Source organism: Cinclus cinclus, chromosome 4, assembly GCF_963662255.1.
Source record: "Cinclus cinclus chromosome 4, bCinCin1.1, whole genome shotgun sequence".
Classification (NCBI taxonomy): Eukaryota; Metazoa; Chordata; class Aves; order Passeriformes; family Cinclidae; genus Cinclus; species Cinclus cinclus.
In genome coordinates, this window is record NC_085049.1 from 66,126,369 (window position 1) to 66,152,171 (window position 25,803).

Consider the following 25,803-nt stretch of genomic DNA (forward strand, 5'->3'; position numbering starts at 1 on the left):
ATGTGGGCCTGGAGCCTCCTGGTGTGGGGAGATAAAAAGGGATGAAGGGGAAAAGCTCTGCTGGAAAAGCGCCCAGGAATTCACTCCCATGGAAAATATCCAACCCCATCTGGGCAGCTTTGCTCCTGGAATTGTTTTTTTTTCCTCATGGAATTTTTTTCCCCTATGGAATTTTTTTTTGCTGATGGAATTTTTTGCTCACTGAATTTTTTCCCCATGGAAAGGGTGGTCAGGCCTTGGCAGGTGCTGCCCAGGGAGGTTTGGAGTTGACATCCCCAGAAGTGTCCAAGGAATTCCTGGAATTCTGCTCCTGGGCTTGGTGACCTTGGAATTGTTTTCTAAGTTCTGGAATTCTGGGATTTGAACTGTTTGCACACATTTTCCCCCAGAATTCTTCAGGGTCTTCCCACCAGGAGACCGCTGGAGGGGCTGGAGAGGGAAAAGGGAAAGGAGCAGAGCTGGGAAAGGCTGGAAAATTCCAGAGGGAACTGGGAAAGGCTGGCACAGGAGGAGGGCACAGGGTGGCACAGGTGACAGCGGGGCACAGGGTGGAAGAGGTGGCACCGGGGACAGGCTGGCACAGGTGACAGTGGCACAAAGTGTCACTGTGGGTGACAGTGGGCACTGGGTGGCACTGGGCAACAGGATGACACAGGTTGGCAAAAACTGAGGAGGGGTAAAGATGGAATTTGGGGGAAAAAAATGGAGATTGGGACATCGCGGGCATCCCTGAACTGGGAATGGGACCTGGCAACTGGAAAGGGGAACTGGGGAGTGGGAACAGGAGCCTGGGATGGGGTCTGGGAACGAGAACTGGGAATGGGAACCAGGAATGGGAAATGGGCACCCCAGGCCTGGCACTGGCACCGGGAGGATCCGCTCCGGCACCCTGGGCCGGGCATTCTCCCCCGGCTGCCCCTGCCTGGTGCCAGCGCCCCAAATCCCCCCCAGCCTCCCCCGGCCCCACGGCTGCTGCTCTGACTTTCCCCACTGCCAGCACCTCCCTCTGTCCGTCCGTCTGTCCGTCCATCCTTCCCTCCCTTCATCCTTCCATCCCTCCCCCCTTCCCTCCCTCCACACTGCCCCATCCTTGTTCCTCCATCCTGTTCCCATCCCACTCCTTTCTCCCTCTCCCCGTGTTCTCCCTGCCCAAGGGCTGCTCCTTTTGTTTCTCCCATCCTGTACCTGATCCCACCCCCACACCTGATCCCACACCTGATCCCACTTTTGGGATCCCTCTCTTATCCTCATCTTGATCCTACACCCATCCCCATCTCCATTCCCATTCCCATATTCCCATCTCCCATTCCCATTCTCATCCCCATTCCCATATTCCCATATTCCCACATTCTTACATTCCCATATTCCCATTCTTACTCCTATTCCCATATTCCCATATTCCCACACTCATTCCCACTCCCACACCCATTCCCATACACCCATATTCCCACACCCATTCCCATATTCCCACTCCCTTATTCCCACATCCATTCCCATATTCGAATTCCCAATCCCAACCCATTCCCACACCCATTCCCACATTCCTACGCCCATTCCCTCCCCGGGGGCAGCACCGGCAGCGGCCGCCAGGGGGCGGCTCCGCGAGGGCCCCGCGCTCGGTTCGGTTCGGTTCGGTTCGGTTCGGTTCGGTCCGATCCGGTCCAGCACCACCACCAAGGCTCGGCACCGCGCCGCCAGCATCCGCGGGGGCGGCGGGGGCGGCCGGTCCGGCTCGGTCCCCGCCCGCCGGGGGAGGAGCCGCGGGCTGCGGCCCCACCTGCCCCGGGCCATGGTGCGCCGGAGGGAGCGGAGCGGAGCGCGGCCCGGGCGGCGCCGCTGCGCCATGGAGCCGGCGGTGCCGGGCGGCGGCCGCCCCGCAGCCGCTGCCGCTCCAGCCTCCGCCGCTGGCCGCTCCCGGCCGGCACCGCCGGGGCCACGCTGAACCCCGCGGGGGACCGCCCCGAGCCCCGCGGGGGCCGCCACCGACCCCCCGGCCATGGCGCAGCCCGCGGGGCGCGGCGGGGCGAGCCGCGAGCTGCCGGGCATCAGCACCGTAACCTACGTGTTCGTTTACAGCCCCGGCGCTGCCGGCGCTCCGCCCGCCGGCCCCGGTGCGGAGCCCGCTCCGCACGCCGCTCCCGCCCCGCTGCGCGGGCCCAAGCGCAAGCTTTACAGCGCCGTGCCCGGCCGCAAGTTCATCGTGGTGAAGAGCTACGCGCCGCAGGGTGATGGCGAGATCCAGCTCAACCGCGGGGAGGCCGTCAAGGGTGAGTGGAGACGGAGGAGGGTGGGGGGGGGAACAGCACCGGGGACAGCACCGGGGACAGCGGCAGGGAGCGGCCGAGCAGGGCGGGAGGAGCCGCGGGCGATGCACCCGCTGGATGCGGCATCGGCGGAGCTGCGTGTGGGATGGGACAGCGCTCCGGTGTGGGGCGAAGGGATTGGGGTCACCTGTGCGGCTGCAGAGCTCTGGGGTGTCCGGGTTGCTTGTGGGGTTGCAGCTTTGTGAGGTGTCCGACCCACCTGTGGGGTTGCAGCTGTATGGGGTCTCCAGCCCAGGTGTGAGGTTGCAGCTTTTGGGGCTCTTCAGTCTGGTTGGGGGGGGCTGCAGCTTTTGGCGGTATCCAACCCACCTGTGGGGCTGCAGAACTGTGAGGTTTCCAGCCCAGGTGTGGGGTTGCAGTGCCTTGGGATCTCCAACCCACCTGTGGGGTTTCCAGCTTCTTGTGTTGCAGCTTTGTGGGGTGTCCGGCCCGGGTATGGGGCTGCAGTGCTGTGGAGGTCTCCAGATTGGTTGCAGAACTGTGAGGTTTCCAGCCCTCTTCTGGGGCTGCAGCTTTGTGGGGGTCTCCAGTCTGGCTGTGGGATTTCAGCACTGTGGGGTCTCTCACCCACCTGTAGGATCTCCAGCTTGTTGTGGGGTGTTCAGCCCAGATGTGGGGCTGCGGCTTTTGGGGGTCTCCAGTCTGGCTGTGGGGCTGCAGAACTCTGGGATCCCCTACCCAGCTGTGGGGCTGCAGCACTGTGGGGTCTCCAGGCTGGTTGTGGGGTTGCAGCTTTGGGGGGTCTCCAGCCCACCTGTGGGGTTCCGGAACTGTGGGGTCTCCAGCCCAGGTGTGAGGTTGCAGCTTTGTGGGGTCTGCAGTCCACTTGTGGGGTCTGCAGCTTGTTGGGTTGTTGCACTGTGGGATTCCCAACCCACCTGTGGGGTTGCAGTGCCTTGGTACCCCCTGGGCAGTTATGGGGTTGTGGTGCTTTGGGGTCATCCCCCCAGCTGTGGGCGCCCCAGCTCGGTTTTGGGGCTGCAGCTCTGTGGGGTCCCCAGGTTGGTTGTGGGGCCGTAGCTTTGTGGGGTCCTGAGGTTGGTTTTGGGGCTGCAGGGCTGTGGGGTGTCCAACTCCATTATGGGGCTGCAGCTTTGTGGGGTCCCCAGCCTGGTTTTGGGATCCCCAATCCTTTTGTGGGGTTCCCAGCTCTGTTTTGGGATCTCCCTCCTGGTTTTGGGGCCACAGTTCTGGGGGATCCCCATCCTGGTTTTGGGATCCCTATGCCTTTTGTGGTGCCCCAGCTCTGGGTCCTTTCCGACTCCTGGCCGTGGCCTCATGTCCTTGTCCCCACTATTCCCATCCTGCTCCCTTCCCAGACCCCATTCCCACATCCCAAATTCCCAACCCCCCTCACGCTGGCAGAGCATTCCAGCTTTTTCAGGCTCCTCTTCCAGAGCCGCAGCGGGAGCTGGGGAATTTTCCTGGATAACGCCAGCGCTGCCGTGGGGCTGGGCTGGGAATTCTGCTGGAGTTCCAGCTCCCAGACACTGGGAAGGGCTTCCCTGCCAGCCGGAGAATTCCAGAGTTTTTCCCCCGGAAAGTTTCAGGAGCTTCTCCTCCTCTCCCTCCTCCGCGATTTTTTGCGGATTCCAGAGCTGGAGCCTCTGGAATGACGGGAAGCTCTGGCTGTGCCATGGCAAAGGGAGACAGGGAATATTCACAGCTTGGAACTGCTGCTCCAGGATTCTCCTCAGTGGCGGCTCCGGCATTCCCGCTGCCATTCCCATAGATTTGTTTTCCCTCCAGAGAGGAGCGGCAGCCGGATGGGAAGGGCCTGTGGTGAGGATTCCTTGGAATTCATGGGGGTTTCCTATGGGATTTCAGGATGGGATTGGAATTCTTTGGGATGCAGGTGTGGAATTCCAGGATCCAGGAAGGCTTCCTGGGATCTGAAATGATTTTCCCGATGTCTCTCCCGCCTCCTCTTCCCCCCCTCCCGCCCTTTCCCTGCGTTTCCTCGTGCTGCCACGGGAGTGGGTGGTCACAAAATCCTTGGGATTCACTTTTTCATCCCGAAATTCCTGACGTGTGATCTCCAGGGAAAAACAACTTGTGGGAAGAGGGAGGAGGAGGAGGATGTGGAGTGACCCCCTGGGAGTGGGAATTGCTTCCCGCTGGATCATTCCCGGAGTTTGGGAGGATCAAGGAGTTCAAAGCCAATCCCTCCCTGTATGGAATTTCTCCGGGAAGTGCCCAGAGTGGCTGATTCATGTTTCTTGGGAATCTTGGCAGCTCCAGGCTGAGCCGAGCTGCTTTGTCATGTTCCATGGATTTGAGAAACAGGAAAGAGCCACTTCCAGCCGGGAATCCCGGGAAAATCCCAGATCGAGCCAGAGCCCTGAGCTCAGGGGGTGTCTGAGAATGTTGGGAGAGCTGGAATTGGATTAATTCTGGCCGAGGGAACTCTCCAGGATACTGGAATGATGTGGGGGATGGTGGAGATTCCTGGGAATGATGGAAATTCCTGAGAGTGGGAATGTTGGGAATAGAGTGTCCTGGAGGGAAAAGGTGGGGCTGGAAGGGTGGGAAGCGGTTTGGGAATGAAAGGAATTTCTGGATGAGGATGGGAAGCTAGAATTGCGGGAATTCTGGCCAAGGGACAGCCTGGGAATCTCCAGAATCCTGGAATGATGGATCTCATCCCCATCCATGGGATCATTCCCATCCCATTCCAAGGGCAGGGACAATCCCATGATCCCAGGTTGCTCCAGCCTTTCTTGGACATTCCAGGGATCCAGGGACAGCCACAGCTGCTCTGGGAATTCCAGCCCAGCCAGGAATTCCTTCCCAAAACCCCACCCCAAGCTCCCCTTCCAAGGCAATCTCCTCCATTCCCAGCTCTCCCAGCCTGCGATTGGATCCCTCCCCACCCCAACTCCCCTCTAGGAAGGAATTTTGGGATCCAGGGCCTTCACTGGGACTCTCAGGACTCCAGGAAGGGTCTCCCTTCCCTTCTCCGTCCCCAAATTCCATAAACATCCCTCAGGATGGATTCTGAGCATCCTTGATCCCAGAATCCTGGAATGGTTTGGGATGGGATCCATGGACCTTCAATCCCATCCCATTCCAATCCCACCATCCCAGGCTGCTCCAGCCTTTCCTTGGACATTGCCAGGGATCCAGGGATTCTCTGGGAATTTCATCCCGGCCAGGAATTCCTTCCCAAATCCTTTCCCAGTGGGAAGCCATTTCCTGTGTTCTGTCCCTCTATGCCTTTTCCAAATTCCAGCTCTTCTGGAGCCCCCCGATGTCCTGGAATGTTCTAGAAGCTCTTCCTGGGTCCTTCCCTTCTCCAGGAGAACATCCCCAGTTTTCCCAGCTTTTCCTCCCAACTCTCTGCCTTGAATCCCCCTGGATCTGATCCAACACCTCCACATTCTCTTGGGATCCTTCCCTGTCCCATTTTTAGATGCATTTCCCTGGATCAGCTCATTCCTGTGGCTTCTCCAGGGCTTGGAATTCCTGGGGAAGTTTTTCCCTTCTTCCCAAGGTCAGGAATTTCTCCTCCTGCTCCTGTTTTTTCCTCTGGGAAGGTCATTTGGGAAGGTTTGGGAAGAAGCCAGGATGCAGCTGGTTTCCCAGTTGGAAAATTATCCAAGCCCTTGGGAATGCCATCTGTCCCAAATCCGGCTTTTTCCCAGGCTAAATTCCTTCATTTCATGTCAGGCCAGGATTTTTCCATTGGGACTTGAGGGATTTCAGGTCGCCAGGAAAAGTTTGGTGGGATTTTTGGAACCACTTCACTTTGAAATTTCCTAAATCCAAATTTCCTGCCTGGAAATCAGAGGGAAAATTCTCTGCTGGATATAGGGGGAGAAAAAAAATCAGGATTTAGGGATGGTCTTGGGATTTGGGGGATTTTTTTGGAAAAGGGGTTGGATTTGTGGCTGTTCTATCCCTGGAGTTATCCAAGGCTGGTTTGGGAATGTGGGAATTGGCAGGGATTGGAATGGGATCATCCCTAAAATTCTTCCCACCGCAACCATTCCAGAATTCCATTAATTCTTCCCATCCACTTTTTTGGGATCCAAACATTTCCAACTTTTTCCATGTTTTGCCTTTCCTTCAGCATGGATTTTTGCCAGTGAAATTCCCAAATTCCCGAATCCACAGGGAAGCTTGGAAGTGCTGGAAGCTCCTAGGTCAGGACAATTCCTGGATTTTTTTATTCCCTATCTCCCTGTTTTTATTGGAATTTCTTCCTTATTTGGTGAAGACCAAAAATTCCCACAGTGTTCCTTGGTCATGATCCATTGGAGTAATCCCAGAATTCCTGAAATGCCCAAAAAGGGAGATTTTTCAAATGTGTGAATGAAAAACCATCGGAAAATCTTGGAAATATCCAGGATGAGGCTGGGTTATCCCAAAAAATTCCCATAAAAATGACATTTGTTCCTGGAATCTGGGAGAACATTGGGAATTCTTATCAGTTGTCCCTGGAAAAATCCTTGGTGGTAAGAGAGGGAGATCCCATCAAAACTCAGAATTTTGAGACAGAATTACCACATTGCCTGCTTTTTCTCCTCCTTTTTTCCTGGAATTCTTGGGAAGAGCCTCCATTATAAATCCAATTTTCCAGGCAGAGGCTTTTCAGATCCCTGGGATAATTTTGTGGATTGTATTTGGGAGTCAGAGCCTCAATTTTTGGGATCAGGGGCTGAAGCAGAAAATGTTCCTGGTGGGAAAAACCTTTTGACGCAGAAATCTTTAATTTAGCAGGAAAATTCCCAGAGTTTTCCAAAATAAACAAATTTCTCTCACTTTGTTTTAATTTTTGAAGGAATAATTTTAAGGATTCGTTTGGGTGTTCCTGCATTTTCCTGGATTTTTATCCCAGAATTTAGTCCTGGAATGACGCTTTTCTCCATCCTCTGGAAAAATCTCCTTGTGCTTTCCCTTCCCTGCAGTAATTCCACTGGGGATCTCTAAATTCTGGGATATTCCTAGAAAAGCCCAAAACCCAGGTGGCACCAACCGAATGGAAATCCCATTGGGTTTTTGGGGAATAATTCCAGGATTTTCCTGGGAATTCCAAGAGGGATTTGCTCCCTCCTGAGCTCCAAACAATTCTGGGAATTGTTATTCCCACCTGGAATTGCAACCCATAAACGAGGGGCTCTGAATGACCCTGAATTCCCAGCTGGAATTTGGGAAGTGCCATCACTGCCCAGTTTTCCTTGGATACAAAGAAATCCGTGAGATTCCCCAGTCAGGAATATTTTGACTGGCAGCTGGCCCTGATTCCCATCCCAAAATTAGAAAATTCCTCATTAATTCCACTCCACATCCCAGTGTCCCTCAGCCTGACCTCGGAGCTGTCCCAGTTTTCCAGCGTGACCCAAAATCAGCAAGAAAATTCCAGAGGGAATTGTGTTTCCATAAGATTGGGGAATGCTGGGATCACGGAGCGTTCTGGGCTGGGAAAAGTTGGCAATTCAAAGAGGTGGGAAGTCTTGGCTGGAATTCCAGCCTTGTTTGGGATCTTGGGTTGGGTTTAAACAGAGGTTCAGGACTGGATTTGTGATTCAACTGAATTAGGGATATTTTTTGGGATTTGGAGAGGTTGTCCATGGTATCACTTGGAATTCCAATGGAATTTGGTGTCTTGGGTTGGGTTTGCAGTGGTGTCCATGGTCTGACCTGGAATTCCAACTGAATTTGGGATCTCTTTTGGGATTTGAGGGGTTGTCCATGGTATCACTTTGAATTTCAACCAAATTTGGGATCTTTTGCTGAGTTTTTAGGGATTTTCCATGGTCCTGACCTGGAATGCCACCAAAATTCAGATCTTTTTTTGGATTTGAGGGGTTGTCCATGGCCTGATTTTGGCGTCCAACAAAGTTTGGGGTCTTGGGTTGGGTTTGGAGGGGCTGTCCCTGGTTTGACCTGGAATTCCAACCTGGAATCCCAACCAGTTTTGGAATCTTTTTGGGGCTGGAGAGGTTCTCCATGGACTGACCTGTAATTCCAACCTAGAGTTCCAAACAAATTTGGGATCTTCTTGGGGTTTGGAGAAGTTGTCCATGGTCTGAATTGGAATTCCAACCTGGAATTCCAACCAAATTTGGCGTCTTTTTAGGGTTTACGGATTTTCCATGGTCCTGACCTGGAATTCCAACCAAATTTGGGATCTTGCGTTGGGTTTTTAGGGATTCTCCATGCCCTGACCTGGCTGAGGAGTCCACACTTCCCTGGACAACCTTCCAGGGGACAATTCCCAGGGATTTTGCTGGAGCCCATTCCCATATTTCATTTCTGTGTTGTTCTGTTTGTGCCTCTGCACATTTTCCATGCTTTTTTTCTCTTTTCCATGTTTTTTTTCTCTTTTCCATTCCCATCCATGCTCCAGACCAGCAGCTCGGTGAAGTAGGTAACTATGGAATTTTTCCTTGGAATTTTTTTTCCCTCCCAGCTTTATCCTTTTTCCCACATTTTCTTCCTCACTGTGGCCTCCGTGTGTGGGGAGTTTTCCAGGATTTTTGGAGCTCGGCTTTTCCCAGTTTTCCCTCCATTCCTGTTGTTTATTCCAGATGGGATCAGGGGCAAAGGGATCTTCTTCTCCCATCCCAGTTTTCCTGCACTTCCTGAAGTTTGCCTGTCCTTGTCTGGCCTGAAATTCCCAGAAAACCCACACTGAGAAATGCCTTCCGGGAAAATTTTGGAATTGGGGGGGGGATGAGGGGGGGTGATTGTGGATTTGGAATTCTGAATGAGGGATTCCATGGGGATTCCTGCTGCTCAGGGATTCGGGATGTTGGGGACACAATTCCCAGTGCTCTTGGAGTGGCTTTGGAATTTCCCATGCCAGGAATTCCATCCCGTCCTCTCCTGGTCGTCTGACAGATCTGATCCTGGGTCCAGGGATGAGGAGATTGGGAAGCATCAGATGGGGTGGGGCTGATTCCCAAAAAGTTTCAGTGGGCATCCCAAGGTTTCCATGTGTTCCCATCACTCCTCTGCTGCCATATCCATGGAAAACACCTTAGAAAACACCATGGAAAATACTCTTTTGCCACTGTTTGCCACTGGCTCCTCGATTCCCAATCTCAGGAAAATCCCGCCCAACCACAGCTGGGATCAGATGGATTGAAACCTGGGAATTCTCATGAGGAAAAGGAGAGGCAAAGTGGAATTTTCCCTCCAATTAATGTGGATTAAGCCCAGGAATGCTGCTGCAATTGGGAATTCCAGGTGCCATATAATTCTCGAGGAAATAGGGAAAGGAAATCAGGGAATGGCCTCAGGCTTGGCCAGGGGAGGCTCCCCTGGGATATTTGGGAATTTTTCCATGGAAAGGGAGGTCAGGCCTTGGCAGGGGCTGCCCAGGGAGGTTTGGAGTCACCAAACCTGGAGGAATTCCAAGGAATTCCTGGATGTTGAGCTGGGAAGAAGGTGAGATTTGATAATCCAGGAGGGTTTCTCCTAGGTCAGGAATTCCCAGATTTCTGGGTTTAATCCTGGATTTTTCCGAGGACTGGGAAGTGCCGTGTCATGCTGGAAAGCAGGAGCTGCTCCAGAGGCTCTGACTGCAGAGGCAGCTCAGAAATTCTGGGATTTCCTTGGGGAAAAAAAACCAAACAAAACAAACAAAAAAAAAAAAAAAAAAACCACCTTCCAGGTTTTCCATTCTTTTTAAGGAATACGGATCCAGGTTTTCCATGGTTTTTTAGGATGGTTCTCCCTTTGTGTTACATTCCTATTGGGATGGGCCCATCCCAATACGTGCCCACATTCCCAAAGCTCTCCAGCTGGGTTCTCTGGGAATTCTGGCTGGGATCCAGCATTCACAGGGCTTTCCATGGAGCTCATCATCCTGCCAGGAGCTGCTCTGGACATGGAAATTCCAGGAAATCCTTTCCTAAAGATGCTGAGGATTCCCTCGCCCTGTGATTTTTCAGGATGGGGAATTCCCAAATCCTGCTGTTTTCCAGCTGATAATTCCAACAGGGAGTGATCTTGAAATATTTCTTAACCCTACTTATATGGCTGATCCCAAATTTTTGCTGGCGCCGGGAGGGAATTAGGAAAATCCCTTCAGGCTGGAACAACATCCATGACATTTCCCAGGCTGGATTAGCCAACAAATTTTCACATTAATCCCTCAAACACATCCTGGCTTTTCTGGATTCCAGAGGGATTCCAGAGGGATTCCCTGAACTCCTCTTCCCAGGAAAAGCTTGGAGCAGCCTGGCAGCCGGGCTGAGTTTCCTTGGATCCCTGACTCCTTTCCCATCCATGTTTTCCGTGGGCATGGGTGTGAGACAGCTCCGGCTGCTCTTCCCTCCTTTCCGGAGCTTGGGAATGCTGAGCCAGGAATGCTTCTGGAAAAAGACTAGGAAACATCTGAGGGAATGCAGGGAATAAAGGCTAGGAAAAGGAGCTGCCCCAGGCCTGGGAAAACTGGGAATGCTCTCCTGGAGAAGGGAAGGATCCAGGGAGAGCTTCCAGCACATTCCAGGGCCTCAAGGGGCTCCAGAAGAGCTGGAATTTGGGAAAGGCATGGAGGGACAGGACCCAGGAAATGGTTTCCCACTGGGAAAGGCGAGATTGGGGTGGGGATTTGGGAAGGAATTCCTGGCCGGGATGAAATTCCCAGAGAATCCCTGGATCCCTGGCAATGTCCAAGGAAAGGCTGGAGCAGCCTGGGATGGTGGGATTGGAATGGGATGGGATTGAAGGTCCATGGATCCCATCCCAAACCATTCCAGGATTCTGGGATCAAGGATGCTCAGAATCCATCCCGAGGGATGTTTATGGAATTTGGGGACGGAGAAGGGAAGGGAGACCCTTCCTGGAGTCCTGAGAATTCCCAGTGAAGGCCCTGGATCCCAAAATTCCTTTCTAGAGGGGAGTTGGGGTGGGGATGGATCCAATCGCAGGCTGGGAGAGCTGGGAATGGAGGGGATTTCCTGGGAAGGGGAGCTTGGGGTGGGGTTTTGGGAAGGAATTCCTGGCTGGGCTGGAATTCCCAGAGCAGCTGTGGCTGTCTCTGGATCCCTGGAATGTCCAAGGAAAGGCTGGAGCAACCTGGGATCATGGGATTGTCCCTGCCCTTGGAATTCAATAGAATTTCAGCTCCATTCCCACCCAGCCCGTTCCAGGTTTCCCTTTTCCAAGGGCAATCCCAATCCATTGGAGGAATTCCGCTCTTTTCCCCATATTTTGGTTCTTTCCCGGCTTGGAGCAGGGATTACAGGAAGTTCTGTGCTGCAGGTGTGCTCCCAGCATTCCCAAGGCTCCAGAATTCCCATTTTTCCTGGAATTCCAGCTTTTCCCAGCATTTCCCACTGGGGTTTGTGCCTTATTCCCACTTTTCCCTCCTGCATCCCTCAGCCAGCATTCCCTGGATTTGCCCGTCCAGATCCAGCAATTCCCAGATCCTGCTGCTCTCCCAGTGCCAGGAGATTTCATCAAAAGGGAATTATTTCTCTGTGTTTTTTCCATGGAATGTGCTCAGCATTCCAGCTCTTTTTTTTTTTCCCCTCCTTTTATTCCCTGGGATGCTTCCATTATCATTTCCAGGTTCTGGAAAAGAGGGAATAGCAGGGAAAGGAATATTCCAATACAATCCCTCCAGGGTTTGATCCCTTGGGATCTTTTCCAGCTCTGGATATTCCAGGATTCTTTGACCTCTTCCCTTTGCTGGGTGGGATTTGAGGTTTATCTGCACTTGGAAATCTCCTGGGAATCTGCTGAATCCAGGTGCCTTTGGATCTCCCCAGGATCCTCCCAGTATTCCCAACATCCTGGAATTGTCTCCCTGAGGAATCCAGGATCCATAGGATTTGGGAAAAGCTTTCCCTATCCCATGGCTGTGCCAGGAGCTGGAATTCCCTGGATCCCAGTGGATTTGGATGGGATTCATCCCAGATTTTGAGTGGAGCGGTGCCATTCCAGGGCCACGTTCCCTTGGGAATTCTGCTCCTGTGGCTCCCACCCGACTGGACCTGCCAGGAATTCCTTGGGATAAAGGAAAAGTGCTGGGAATTCTGCACTGGAAATTTGAGCATGATGTGCTGGGATTCATCCCAGTTTTCCAGGAAGGATTGGCTTTGGGAAGGTTGGACTGGGAATTCTGGATGGGGCTGGGAAATCCTGGAATTCCAGCCCACAGAAAATCCATTCCCACTGGGAGAGTCCCATTCCTGGTGGGATCCAGGTCCTTTTCAACAGGAAAGCAAAAAGGGAATGAGAAGGGGAGAGGAAATCATGGATCACAGGAAGGATCTGGAACCTTTGGATCAGCAAATCCCATTCCCAAACTCCTTCCTGCCCCCAATCCCAAAATTCTGCTGAAGCTGAGAATTCCTCAGGAACATTTTCCCGTCTACGTTTGTTCCCTCCCTTTCCTGTTCCCTTTGATTGCCGCTATTTTTTCCGAGGAATGCTTGATTAGAGCTGGAATGATGAGATAATGATGGGAATCAAAGCCGGATCCTTTCCCAAATCAGCTCCGCAGCTGCAGCCTGCAGAGCGGCAACAGCTCTGGGGATGATTCCCGGATCCCTCCGGAGTGGGAACAGTTCCCTGTGCTGATTCCCAGATCCATTCAAAACCATCCAGAGCCATTCCCAGGGATGATTCCCAGGTCCATCCAGATCCATTCTCAGGGCTGATTCCCAGATCCATCCAGAATGGGAATCTCTCCTGGTGCTGATTCCCAGACCCATCCCCAGGGCTGATTACTGGATCCATCTGGAGCCATTCCAGTTCCCGGTGCTGATTCCCGGATCCATCGGATCCATCCCGGTCCATTCCCAGTGCTGATTCCTGGATCCATCCAGATCCATCGTGATCCTGGTGCTGATTCCCAGATCCATCCGGAGCCATTCCAGCTTCAGGTGCAGATGCCCAAATCCATCCGGATCCATTCCTGGTGCTGATTCCTGGATCCATCTGGATCCATTCCCAGGCCTGATTCCTGGATCCATCTGGATCCATTCCCAGGCCTGATTCCTAGAGCTATTCCCGCTCCTGGGGCTGATTCCCAGATCCATCCAGGGCCATTTCTGGATCCATCCTGATCCATCCAGATCCATTCCTAGTGCTGATTCCTGGATCCATGTAGATCCATTCCCCACCCTCATTCAATACATGGAATGCATATTCCCTGCAGAAATCCTTGCTGGAATTCAAGACTGCTCCAGGCCCTGTGGGGTGAGGATGGGAAGCTTTGGAAGAGGGGAGGAAATATTTGGAATGGCTGAGGGAGGGAAGAAGAATCTGGGGAATGAAGGATGGGAAAAGAGGGAACGGTCTCGGGCTGTGCCAGGGGAGATCTCAGTTGGATTTCAGGAATATTTTTCCATGAAAAGGGTGTCCCAGGAAGGTTTGGAGTGAGGCCCCAGTTCCCAAAATTCCTTCCTGGGAGGATGAAATTCCAAAGGGCTCCAAAGCAGGAATTTTCCAGGGGGAGCTGTAAGGAACAGAGCATCAAATAGGGAATCCAGCAAAATCCAGGATTTGGGATCATTCCAAGGCCTGACAACACCAGAACCTTTGGAGTCCGGAGAATCTGCACCCCCCCCAAAAAAAAAAAACAAACCAACAAAAAAAAAAAAAAAAAAAAAAAAAAAAAAAAAAACAAAAAAACCAAAAACTGAAGGAGCCTGAAAGGATTTTGCTGTTTGGCTTCTGGGAATTCTTTGGGATGGATGGAGCAGGGCTGGATTTCCGAATGCCTGAATAAATTTGGGATTAACTCTGATGGATTCACGGGAATGGAAGCTGGGATAAAGCTGGGAAGCATCGGGAGAAATGTGGGAATGGGGCAGCAAATCACACATGAATTCCTATTTTTTGTTGTTGTTCTTTTCAGGAATCCTGGGATGGGTTGGGTGGGAAGGGACCCTAAGTCCAATTCCAAGGGCAGGGAAAATTACATGATCCCAGGGTGTTCCAGCCTTTCCTTGGACATTCCAGGGATCCAGGGGCAGACACAGCTGCTCTGGGAATTCCAGCCCAGCCAGAAATTCCTTTCCAAATTCCCATCCCAATCTCACCTTTCCCAGTGGGAAGCCATTCCCTATGTCCTGTCCCTCCATGCCTTTCCCAAATTCCAGCTCTTCTGGAGCCCCTTGAGGCCCTGGAATGTGCTGGAAGCTCTCCCTGGATCCTTCCCTTCTCCAGGGAACATTCCCAGTTTTCCCAGCCTGGATCCAGCTCCTGGATCCCTGGAAGAGCCCAAGGTTTGGAGCACCATGGTGTAGCAGATTTCCCCGCCTTTGGAATAAGATGGGATTTGAGGGCCCTTCCCACCCAAACCTTTCTATGATTCCATAGAATTGACAAAACTTTGGGATCCACCCAACCTCAGCCTTTGGATTGGGATCTGCTTCTGGGAATGAGCCCTGGGAAAAGAGGGAACGCCTCAGCCTGTTGCAGGGGAGGCTCCACTGGGATTTTTGGGATCATTTTTCCATGGTCAGGCCTTGGCAAGGGCTGCCCAGGGAGGTTGGGAGTCGCCACCCCTGGAGGAGTCCAAGGAATTCCTGGAATTCCACTTGGGGCTGGGATCGGACCCAGTTTGGACTCAGTGCTCCAGGAGGGCTTTTCCAACCTCTGGAATTCTGGGATCTGGACACTCTGGAGAGAATTCATACCTGGGGAAAACCAGGAAGATGCAACTGGGATTTGGGGATCTGGAGTGGCACACTTCAGGATTTGGATGTCCAGAGTGGGAAAATTCTGGAATCTGGGCATTCAGAGTGGGAAAATTCAGGAAATTGGATACCCAGACTGGGAAATTTTGGAATTTGGGTATCCAGAGTGGGACAGTTAGGAAAAAATTGGCATCCCAAGTGGGAAAAATCAAGAATTTGGTATCCAGAATGGGAAAAAATGGGAATTTGGGATTTTGGTCATGTAGAATGGGGAAATGTGGGAATTTGGGTATCCAGAATGGGAAAAAATTGGGATTTGGGGATCCAGAGTGTCACAATTTGGGATTTGGGTATCCAGAGTGGGAGAATTCAGGAATCTGGGTGTCCAGAGTGGTACAATTTGGGAATTGAAGCATCCAGAATGGGAAAATCTGTGAATTCCAGATTTTCCAAAGGAACTAAACCCATGGAAAACTCCACATTCCTCAGCTTCCTTCCAGCTTTGCTTCCCGGATTCCCACTGTGCTTCCACCATCCCAAGTGTGCTTTTCCTGGGATTCCCAGCTGATTTCCTATCTCTGTTTTCCGCAGTGCTGAGCATCGGCGAGGGCGGATTTTGGGAAGGCTCCGTGAAGGGCAGGAGCGGCTGGTTCCCGGCGGAATGCGTGGAGGAGGTGCAGATGCGCCAGTATGACTCCAGGCAAGGTCAGTATCCCGGAATTCTGGCTGGAATTCCCAGAGGAATCACTGGAGTGCTCCTTCTGGGTGGTGGGAATTGTGTCCCAAGGGGTCAATTCCAGTCATGGATTCATCATTGGGATCTGCTGCAGGAATGGAGAGTTTGGGATGGTGGAGGGGTGGGAGAAGAAGAAAAACTAGGAAAACTGAGATTGGTCAGTTGGAGAAGGTCAGTATCTGTAATTCCAGGTGGAAGTTTGGGATTGGTTGGGATGGGAGCAGAGGAAAAACTGGGAAAATTTGGATTTTTCGTCCATTGGAGAAGAGGAAAAATCCAGGATGTTTCAATTGTGGCTTCCAGGGCCTGAAGGAGCTGTGGGAAGGATGAAAAGTGGGAATATTGGGAATATTTCCAAGGGATGGAGGGACGTGGTTTCAAACTCCAGGGACAGATGGGAATGGTATCCCAAGGAATCTGTTTGAGTCATGGACTCATCATAAGGACTTTCTGCAGGAATGGAGAATTTGGGATTGGATGGTTGGGATGGGAGCAGAGGAGAAACTGGGAAAATTTGGATTGTCCCACCTGGGAAAGAGAAATCCAGGATGATCCTCAGAAGCAGCTGGAACTGCCCCAGCTCTGCTCAGAAATCCAGAATTCCAAAGGAATTCCTGTTCTGCTGAGAAGGATTTTTCCATGCCTGGAAAAAGGAGGATCCGGGAGGAGGGGTGGGGGTCAGTGGTGGTTATCCCTTTTTCAAACTTTTTGGGATTGGGATCTGCTCCCAGGGAATAAGGGATAGGAAAAGGGAATGGCCTCAGCCTGGACCAGGGGTGGTTTGGATTGGATTTTTGGGAATTTTTCCATGGAAAGAGCAGTCAGGCCTTGGAAGGAGCTGCCCAGGGAGGTTTGGAGTCACCATCCTTGGAAGAATACAAGAAATTCCTGTAATTCCACTCAGGGCTCTCTGGGGATTGGGCCTGGCTTGGACTTCATGCCCTTGGAATTCTTTCCCAACCTCTGGAATTCTGGGATTCTTCTCTGTCCCACTGCCTGCTCCAGCTCTAAAATAAATGATGGAAAAGCCCTGGTCCCAAGAATTAAAGCATCAGCAATTTTCCCTTTCAATGGAATTAATCAAATCCCAGACTCTCCTTGGAACCAGAATTCCTGACAGAAGAGAAAAGGGATCTTCCCACATTTCAAAGGGGAAGTTTTTCCTCCTTATTTGCAACCCAGGGTTGATTCCCAGGGAAAAAAAAAAAAAGAAAACAACAAACCAGGATGGAGCATCCCTGGTTATTTTTCCAGCATTTTCCCAGCATTCCCAGATTCCTGCTGGAATGTGAATCTCATTCACATTCTATTCATCCCATCCCATCCCATCCCATCCCATCCCATCCCATCCCATCCCATCCCATCCCATCCCAGACTCCTCTGGCTCATTCCCACTATTTTGAGCTGCTCCATGTCCCTGCGGGTCCCAGCTGCTCCCAGATCCATCCATCAGCTCCGGAGGTTCCGTGACAGCTCCATTAAAAGCGCTGCTATATTTGGGAGCTGGGAAGGGAACGGAGCTGCTGGGCCATGGACAGCCCATAAATCCTGGGGTTTTTTTCTCAGGAATGGGATCCAGGAAGGCTTGGGGATCAGGGAGGATGTGTGGAGGGATGAGGGGGATTGGGAATTTCAAAGAGCTGGAATGGCAGGAGAAGGAAGCAGGAGGAGAGAATTCCACAATTCCTGTTGGAATGGGAAGTCCCGGGAAATGCCAGGGCTGGGTGGGCTCGTGGAGCTGTCGAGATCTGGGAATTCAGGATCTACTGGGGAATTTGGGATCTACTGGGAATTTGGGATCTGCTGGAAGTTCAGATTTTGCTGGGAATTCCTTTCCTTTCCTTTCCTTTCCTTTCCTTTCCTTTCCTTTCCTTTCCTTTCCTTTCCTTTCCTTTCCTTTCCTTTCCTTTCCTTTCCTTTCCTTTCCTTTCCTTTCCTTTCCTTTCCTTTCCTTTCCTTTCCTTTCCTTTCCTTTCCTTTCCTTTCCTTTCCTTTCCTTTCCTTTCCTTTCCTTTCCCTTCCTGGAACTTTCCTGATCTTTCCGTTCCTTTTCCCCCTTTTCCCACAATTCCCATGTTTCTGCATCTCCAAACTTTTTCCTGGACACATCCAACTCCACTGATCCCGATTTTTCAGCCTCTCCCCGCCTCATTCCCATCTGGAATTGTTCCTGGCTCGGCTGCTCCGTGCTGCCGTCTCCTGGTGCCAAGAGGGAACTTCCCAGGTTTTTCCTTTTCTTTGGAATTTCCTTCTGGAATCAGAATTGGGAATGCCTCGGAGCAGTGAGGATTTTCCCAAGTGGAGAATTCCCTGGTTTTATTCCATGGGCTGCTCTTCTTGGGAAGCAGGAGCTTCCCAAGCTTTTCCTTTTCCTTGGAATTTCCCCCTGGAATCAAAGCGGGCAACCCTCAGAGCAGCGAGGATTTTCCTGGCATGATCCAGGTGGAGCTGGGAAAAGGCTGGAAGGCTTTTGAGGGATCATTCCCAGCTCTTCCCATCCATTCCACAAAAGCATGGCAGGAATGTGGCTGCTCCCTTGGGATTGGAATTCCCAGTTTTCCTCCTAATCCTGGCATTCCTCGAGATCCCAAGACCTGTGGGAGAGCAGGAGTATCCCAGAAACATTCACAGCTTTTCCATGGGAGCTGCTTCCTCAGGAATGGAATCCCTCATTCCTGGATTTCCTCCAAATTCTGGCATTCCCAGAGATCTGGTGACCTCCAGGAATTCCTAGGAGCATTCCCAGCTCTTCCCACCCATTCCAACGTCAGAAAAGGAAGGAAGCAGGGCAGGAATGTGGGATTTGGGTTTTCCATAGGGTTGAGTCTCCTCTGGCATTCCAGCCTGGAATTTCTCTGCCATTCCCCCCTGGATTATTTCCAGGAATGTCTCCGATATTCCCAGGAATTCTTCAGCCACACATGGGCCTCTCACCCCCACGGATTCTCCTCATTCCCACCTGGAATGGAATTCCCAGGGTTTGTGGATTCCTTGGGAAGGCAGGAAAAGCTGGGAATAATTCAGGATGTGGATTTTTCCCACAGAAACCAGGGAAGACCGAACCAAGCGGCTTTTCCGGCACTACACCGTCGGATCCTATGACAACTTCACCTCCCACAGGTAAGGAGCCACTCCGGGGAATCCCAGGAATTCTGGGAATTCTTGTTTCCATGGAAAAACTGCTCTTTTCCTCCCAGAGATGAGGAATTCCATGGGAAAGGGATTTTTCTGGGAGTTTTGGGCAGTGGGAGTAATTTTAGGGCCTGGAGGAGGAGAGCCGGGGGCAGGATCCAAGGTTTTGGGGAATTCTGGGAATGTGGCCGCATTCCTGGCTCATATTCCAGTGGATGGTCCAACATTCTGGAGGATTCTGGGAATGTTTCCCATTCCTGCCTCATTTCCAGGGGAAAATCCAATATCCCAGAGAAGTCTGGGAATGTGACGCCATTCCAGGCTCCTGTCCCATTGGAGAATCCAAAGTTTGGGAATGTTTCCAATTCCTGGTTCATGTGCCAATGGATAATACAAATGTTTGGAATGTTTCTCATTGCTCCTTCACAGTGGAGAATCCAAGGTTCTGGAGCATTCTGGGAATGTTTCATATTCCCAGCTCACATCGCAGGGGAAGATCCAACATTTGAGAGAAGTTTGGGAATGTTTCCCATTCCCAGTTCATTTCCCAGCGATGGATCCAAGGTTCTGGAGAATTCTGGGAATGTTTCCCATTCCTGGCTCATCCCAGTGGATGATCCAGCATTCTGGAGAAGTTTGGGACTGTTCCCCATTCCTGGTTTCTGTCTCAGTGGAGGATCCAAGTTTCTGGAAAAGTCTGGGAATCTGCACCCATTCCAGGCTTGTGTTCCCATGGAAAATCCAAAGGTCTGGAGAATTCTGGAAATGTTTCCCATTCCCAGTTAATTTCCTTGTGGATGATGCAGGGCTCTGGAGAAGTTTGGGAATATGTCCAATTCCTGCCTCATTTCCAGGGGACAATCCAGAATCCTGGAAAAGTCTGGGAATGTGGTGCCATTCCAGGCTCTTGTCCCATTGGGGAATCCAAAGTTTGGGAATGTTTCACATTCCTAGTTTGTGTCTCAGTGGAGCATCCAAGGTTCCAGAAAAGTTTGGGAATGTGAAAGCATTCCCAGTTGGGACATTCCTGGATTGTGACTTTTCCTGGTGTATTTTGGAATGGGAATGGGGAAGATTCAGGAATGTCCCAGAGATCTGGAATTCCTGGAGGGATGAGCAGCTGCTTCCTCTGGAATGGGGAAGTTTTCCCTTTTTCCAGGGAAGTTTCAGAATTCCCAAACGCATTGGTGCCAGAGGAGGAGTTTTTCCTCGGAAGCTGAAGAGTTGTGTGGATCCATGGAATTCTGGGAATCTTGCAGCTCATCCACAACCTTTTACTGCTTTTCTGAGCTTCTTATCCTAAATTTTGCTTCCTGGAGCATTCCTGACTCCAAGGAACTTGTGGAATTTGGGTTGATCCTCAAAATTCCTGCAATTTGCTGCTCTGGGACCATTCTTGTTGGAAAAATCAGGAAAGAGGAAAAACCAAGGGAAAAATGAAGGGAAGCTCTGTAAAATCCCTGCTGGGATCATGGGAAGAGCGGGAAAAAAAGCAGGAATTCACGGATGAGGCAAAATTCTATCAGTTCAGCCCAAAAAGAAGTGGGATTGAATCTATGAGAATCCTGGGAAAAGGGATTTCCTTTGGGACTCACATCCTGGGAAAACACCAGGAGGAGCTCTTGGCCAGGAGTTGGAATTCCTTGGAATTTTTCACGGGGAAAATGTTCCTGGGATTCCAATGGAGGAGTGGGGCAAGAAGGGGAATTTAAGGAGCTGGATCCAGCATGGAAGAAAACTTGCAAGGCTCCAAAATTCCACAAGTTCCTTGGAGATAGGAATGCTTAGGGGAGCAAAATTTGGGATGAAGAGCTCAAAAAGAGAAGGAAAATGTTGTGGATGAGCTCCAAAACTCCCAGAATTCCCTGGATCCACATAATTCCTTGGCCCAAGGCAAATTTAAGGGGAATTTAAGAAGCCAGATATAGAAAAATCCTTGTGAAGAGCCTGGAGTGGGACTGGATCCACAGGGAGGGCTTGGATGGATCCCGCTCCAGGAAATCCTTTGGGAATTGTTTGGATTCCAGGTGGAAGCTCCCAGAGGAAATTTGGGGAGTTTGGGGAATCATTGGGAAAGGGAAAAAATCCCAAAATTCTGGATGATGGATTCTGTGGGATCACAGAATGGTTTGGAAAGATGGAACATCCCCAGGAATTCTGGGATAAATCTGGATTGGAGACAAAAAAACTCCCCCAGGATGGGATTCCCAGCATTTCCAGATTTCCTTTGGAAACAGGAATCCCTCAAAGGAGGAACAGGGACTGCTCTGGAGCCGGGATGTGCTGGATGCTCCCAAAATTCCAGTCATTCCCAAAATCTGGGAATGGGAAAAACAGGACAGATCTTGGAAAAATCCACCTGGAGGGGACAAATCCGAGCTTGGCTTTATGCGGAAGAGAAATCCCAGTGGGAATTGCCTTTGGGATTAAAGGGAGGGATTAAAGAGGCTACAAATTAATTCAGGAATTAAAGCCAGGATCATCTGGGAAGGGGAAAAATTTGGAGCAGGAGCCAATCCCGGATTTGTGTCAGGGATCAGGGCAAGGGATTTCACCAGAAAACAGGGGAAACATGGAAAATGTGGAAAATACAGAAGGGGAAAAGGGAGTTTCTTAGTCCTGGAATGCTGGGATGGGAAAATGTGTGGAGGCAGAAAATTATGGAATTATGGAGGCTGGAATTACAGAATTATGTAATAATTTTCTCAGAGCTGGGAAATCTTGGAATTTCCAGATTCCCAAGGCTGGAAATTCCACAGGCAAAGGGAGATGAGTTTCCATTGGGAAAAGTTCTCCTTGGATTTCCCTGTAATTTCTCAGATTTCCTTGATGTTGTTGCCTCTTCTGCCATCCCTCTGGAAACCTGGGAATTCCTTCCAGTGTTTCCAAAGCTGGAATTTCCCCATCTAAAAGGGCTGAGTTTCCATTGGAATTCCACCTGGAATAGGCCTGGAATGGGACCACAAATGGGATCTGGAATTTTTCCCGCCCCTGTAAAACACTGGGAATTAAAGGTGGGCATTGGATCAAGAAGAACTATGGAAAACCCATGGAAAAGGTTTGGAAAAGGAACTCCTGGAGAGGCCAGCCCCATCCCATCCTTTAGTGCCTAAGACTGAGTGGAAAACCTGGAATTGGATCAGGAATGGGACCAGGAATGGGCCTGCAATAGGATTGGGAATGGGAGCTAGAATGGGACCGGGAATTCTCCCTGTCCCTGTGGAATGATGTGAGTTAAAGGTTGCGTTTAGATTGGGCAAAACTATGGAAAACTCATGGAAAAAGATGGGAAAATGAATTCCTGGAAAGGCCACACCATTCCACTCTTTGGTGCCTGAGACCGAGTGGGAAACCTGGAATAGGAGCTGGAATTGGATCTGGAATGGGCCTGGAATAGGATTGGGAATGGGACCTGGCATGGGCCTGGAATGGGCCTGGACTAGGAGCTGGAATGGGCCTGGAATTCTCCCTCTCCCTGTGGAAAACCAGGAGTTAAAGGTCAGGTTTAGAACAGACAAAACTATGGAAAATCCATGGAAAAAGTCTTGGAAAAGGAACTCCTGAAGAGGCCAGCACCCATCCCACCCTTTGGTGCCCGAGGCCAAGCAGAAAACCTGGAATAGGAGCTGGAATGCTGGGAATTCTCTATCCCTACAGAACGCTGGGAGTTAAAGGTGGGTGTTGGTCTCAGCACCACCCCCGGCAATTCCAGCTCCTTTTAGAATCCATGGAATGTGCGGAAATCGATGGAGTCGTGATTCATCCTGGCTCCCACGCTTCCCGAGGCTCCAGTGACGGCTCTGGGCTCGGATCCCACACCTGGATCCTGCCCACATTCCCGGTGATGCCGATCCCTCTGAGGTAACGCGCCGCCCACATTCCCAAAGTTTGGGGAAAGCAGGAAAAGCCACCCAGGAGACACCTGGAAGAATTCCAGGTTGGAAAAAACCTGGAGCAACCTGGGATAGCAGGAATTGGCCCTGCGCACGGAATGATCCTGAATCCCTTTTCCAAGTCAAATCCTGGGATTCTGGAAGAAAAGGGGGAAGTTGGGAAGTGAAATCATTTTTTATGGACCCTCTTGGTTATTCCCATGGGAAAAGCATGGGAAGGTGTCCCCAGCTTCCCAGGAAAATGCTGGAATGTTGGAATGGCTGAAGAAGGATTCCACTCCCTGGGAATATTTGAATTCCTAAAAGAAAACTGGAGTCCTAAAATCCATGGAACTCCTTAGGTGGGAAAAGCTCTCCAGAGCCCTGAGAGGAATTCCAGAAAATCCTTAGACACCTCCAGGGCTGGGAATGCACTGCTGGGATGGAAATTCTATGGGAGAATCCTGGAATGTGTTGGGTAGGAATGGAGCTGAAATCCCAACCCTTGGAATATCAGCCCAGCCCCTCCCCATTCCTCCCACCCAGGAATTCCTTCCCAAATCCCATCTATCCCTATCCCAACATTCCCGAGCAGCTCCACAAAACCCCTCAGGTGGTCTCAGGCCAGAATTCCCAATTTTCCATGGAACTGAGGCTTTCCCAACCTGCTTTGTCTAAGGAATGGGATCATGTATTCCCTCTGGATCCTCGCAAGGTTCTAAGGCAAGGCTGAAGCAACCTGGGATCATGGAATGGGATGGAATTCCAGGAGCTTGAAGTCCCTTCCCACCCAAACCATCCATTAATCTGAGATGTTCCAAACACTCCCTGAAAGAGGGAACTTAACCCAAAAGCTGCGGCTCCCAGAAAATTCCAGAGGCTCGGGAATGCGCCCAGTGGGATTCCAGAGAAGTCTTTCCAGGGAGAGTTTTCCTTCCCTCCTTCCGCATTCCCATTTCCATGGAATGATGCTGCTCCAGCCCGGAGCTTTTCAAGATTTTTCCATGATTCCATGAATCCCATCCCACAATTCCAAGAGCAGGGAGCCACCAGCCCACAGTGGGTGCACTTCACGATCTGGGATTTGGGAAGCGCTGCCAGAGCCTGAAGGATTCGGCAAATGGGAAAACACTCTGGAAATCAGGGATTGTCTCCATATGGAATGGATTCCCAGAGTGCTTCTGGCATGGGATTCATTCCCTCCTGGTGATCCAGGAAATCCAAGGTTTTCCCAGCAGGGATCCATTTCCTCCCAGTATTCCTGATGTTCCCAGCACGAATTCATTTCTTCCTGGTGATCCCAGTGATCCTGGTGATGTCAGTGTTCCCAGCACGGATTCATTCCCTCCTGGTGATCCAGCAAATCCAAAATTTTCCCGGCATGGGATCCAGTTCCCACCCAGCATTCCCGGTGATTTGAGGTGTTCCTAGCACAGATCCATTCTCTCCTGATGATCCAGGAAATCCAAGGTTTTCCCAGCATGGGATCCAATTCACACCCAGCATTCTGGGTGATCCAAGATGTTCCTGACATGAATCCATTCCCTCCTGGTGTTCCTGGCAGGATCTGTTCCTTCCTGGTGTTTCCCATGATCCAAGGCTTTCCCTCCAGAGGAGCTGGTGAGGCCCAGCTGGAATTCCAGTCCCTTCCTGTGCCTTGGGAATGGATCCACGGGCAATTCCCACTGCCAGTTCCAGGTGTTCTGGTGCCACCAGTGCTCCCCCTTCCATGAATCCCTTCCCAACATTGCCATTGTTTTCCAGCTCTTCCCATTGCTCCCCATCATTCCCATTGCTCCCCATCACTTCCCAACTTCCCATTGTTCCCATCATTCCCCATCATTTCCATTGTTCCCCATATCTTCCTGTTGCTCACCATCATTCCCTAATTCCCATCATTCCCATTGTTCCATCATTCCCATCATTCACACCGTTCCTGTTTTTCTCCTCATTCCCATCATTCCCATTGTTTCCTATTTGTTCCCATCATTCCCATTGTTCCCCATATCTTCCTGTTGCTCACCATCATTCCCTAATTCCCATCATTCCCATTGCTCCATCATTCCCATCGCTCCATCATTCCCATCATTCACACTGTTCCTGTTTTTTCTCCTCATTCCCATTGTTTCCATCACTCCCCAACATGCCCCAACACTTCCCAACATTCCCATTGCTCCCATCTCTCCCATCCCTCCCCAACATTCCTCATCCTTCCCCATCTCTCCCAACATTCCCACTGTTCATCATCCCTCCCCATCCTTCCCCAATATTCCTATTGTTCCTCTCTTTCCCATCTCTCCATCCCTCCCCATCCTGCTCCAATATTCCCAGTCATTCCTCATCCCTCTGCATCCCTCCCCATCATTCCCATTGTTCCCCACCCCTTCCCAACTCTCCCCATCCCTCCCTATCCCTCTCTAACATTCCCAACCATTCCACATCCCTCTCCAATGTTCCTATCTCTCCATCCTTCCCCATCCCTCCCATCGTTCCCATCCCTCCCCATCCCTCTCCAATATTCCCAATAATTCCCCATCTCTCCATCCCACCTCATCCCTCCCGTTGTTCCCATCCCTCTCCAATATTCCCAATAATTCCCCATCTCTCCATCCCTCCTCATCCCTGCCAATGTTCCCTGTCACTTCCATCTCTCCATCTCTCCATCCCTCCAAATTATTCCCCATCCCTCCCATTGTTCCCCATCCCTCTCCAATATTCCCAGTATTTCTCCATTTCTCCTCATCCTTCCCCATCCCTCTTCAATATTCCCAGTCATTCCCAACCATTCCCCATCCCCCCTCATCCCTCCCATTGTTCTCTGTCACTTCCATCTCTCCCATCCTTCCCCAGTCATTCCCCTTTCCTCTCCATCCCTATCCATCCCTCTCCAATATTCCAAATCATTCCCCATCCTTCCCCATCGGTCCCATTGTTCCCATCTCTTCCCATCTTTTCCCATCTCTCCATCCCTCCATATCCCTCCCTTTGTTCTCATCCCTCACATCCCTCTCCAGTGTTCCCATCTCTCCATCCTTCCCCATCCCTCCCATTGTTCCCATTTCTCTCCATCCCTCTACAACATTCCCATCCTTCCCCATCCCTCCCCATCCCTCTCCAACATTCCCAGTCATTCC

At 51.1% G+C, this 25,803-nt stretch overlaps 1 protein-coding gene across 1 annotated transcript in view; it reads left to right on the plus strand.

Annotated features, from left to right (window-relative positions):
* The window catches only part of SHANK3 (SH3 and multiple ankyrin repeat domains 3), a 136,229-nt gene that overhangs the window by 58,186 nt on the left and 52,240 nt on the right, over nucleotides 1-25,803 (plus strand). Inside the window, exons 17-19 of the mRNA XM_062492568.1 lie at nucleotides 2,077-2,267; nucleotides 15,521-15,634; nucleotides 18,710-18,785. Of these exons, the coding sequence (XP_062348552.1) occupies nucleotides 2,077-2,267; nucleotides 15,521-15,634; nucleotides 18,710-18,785 (381 nt within the window). The remainder of the gene's footprint in view (nucleotides 1-2,076; nucleotides 2,268-15,520; nucleotides 15,635-18,709; nucleotides 18,786-25,803) is intronic.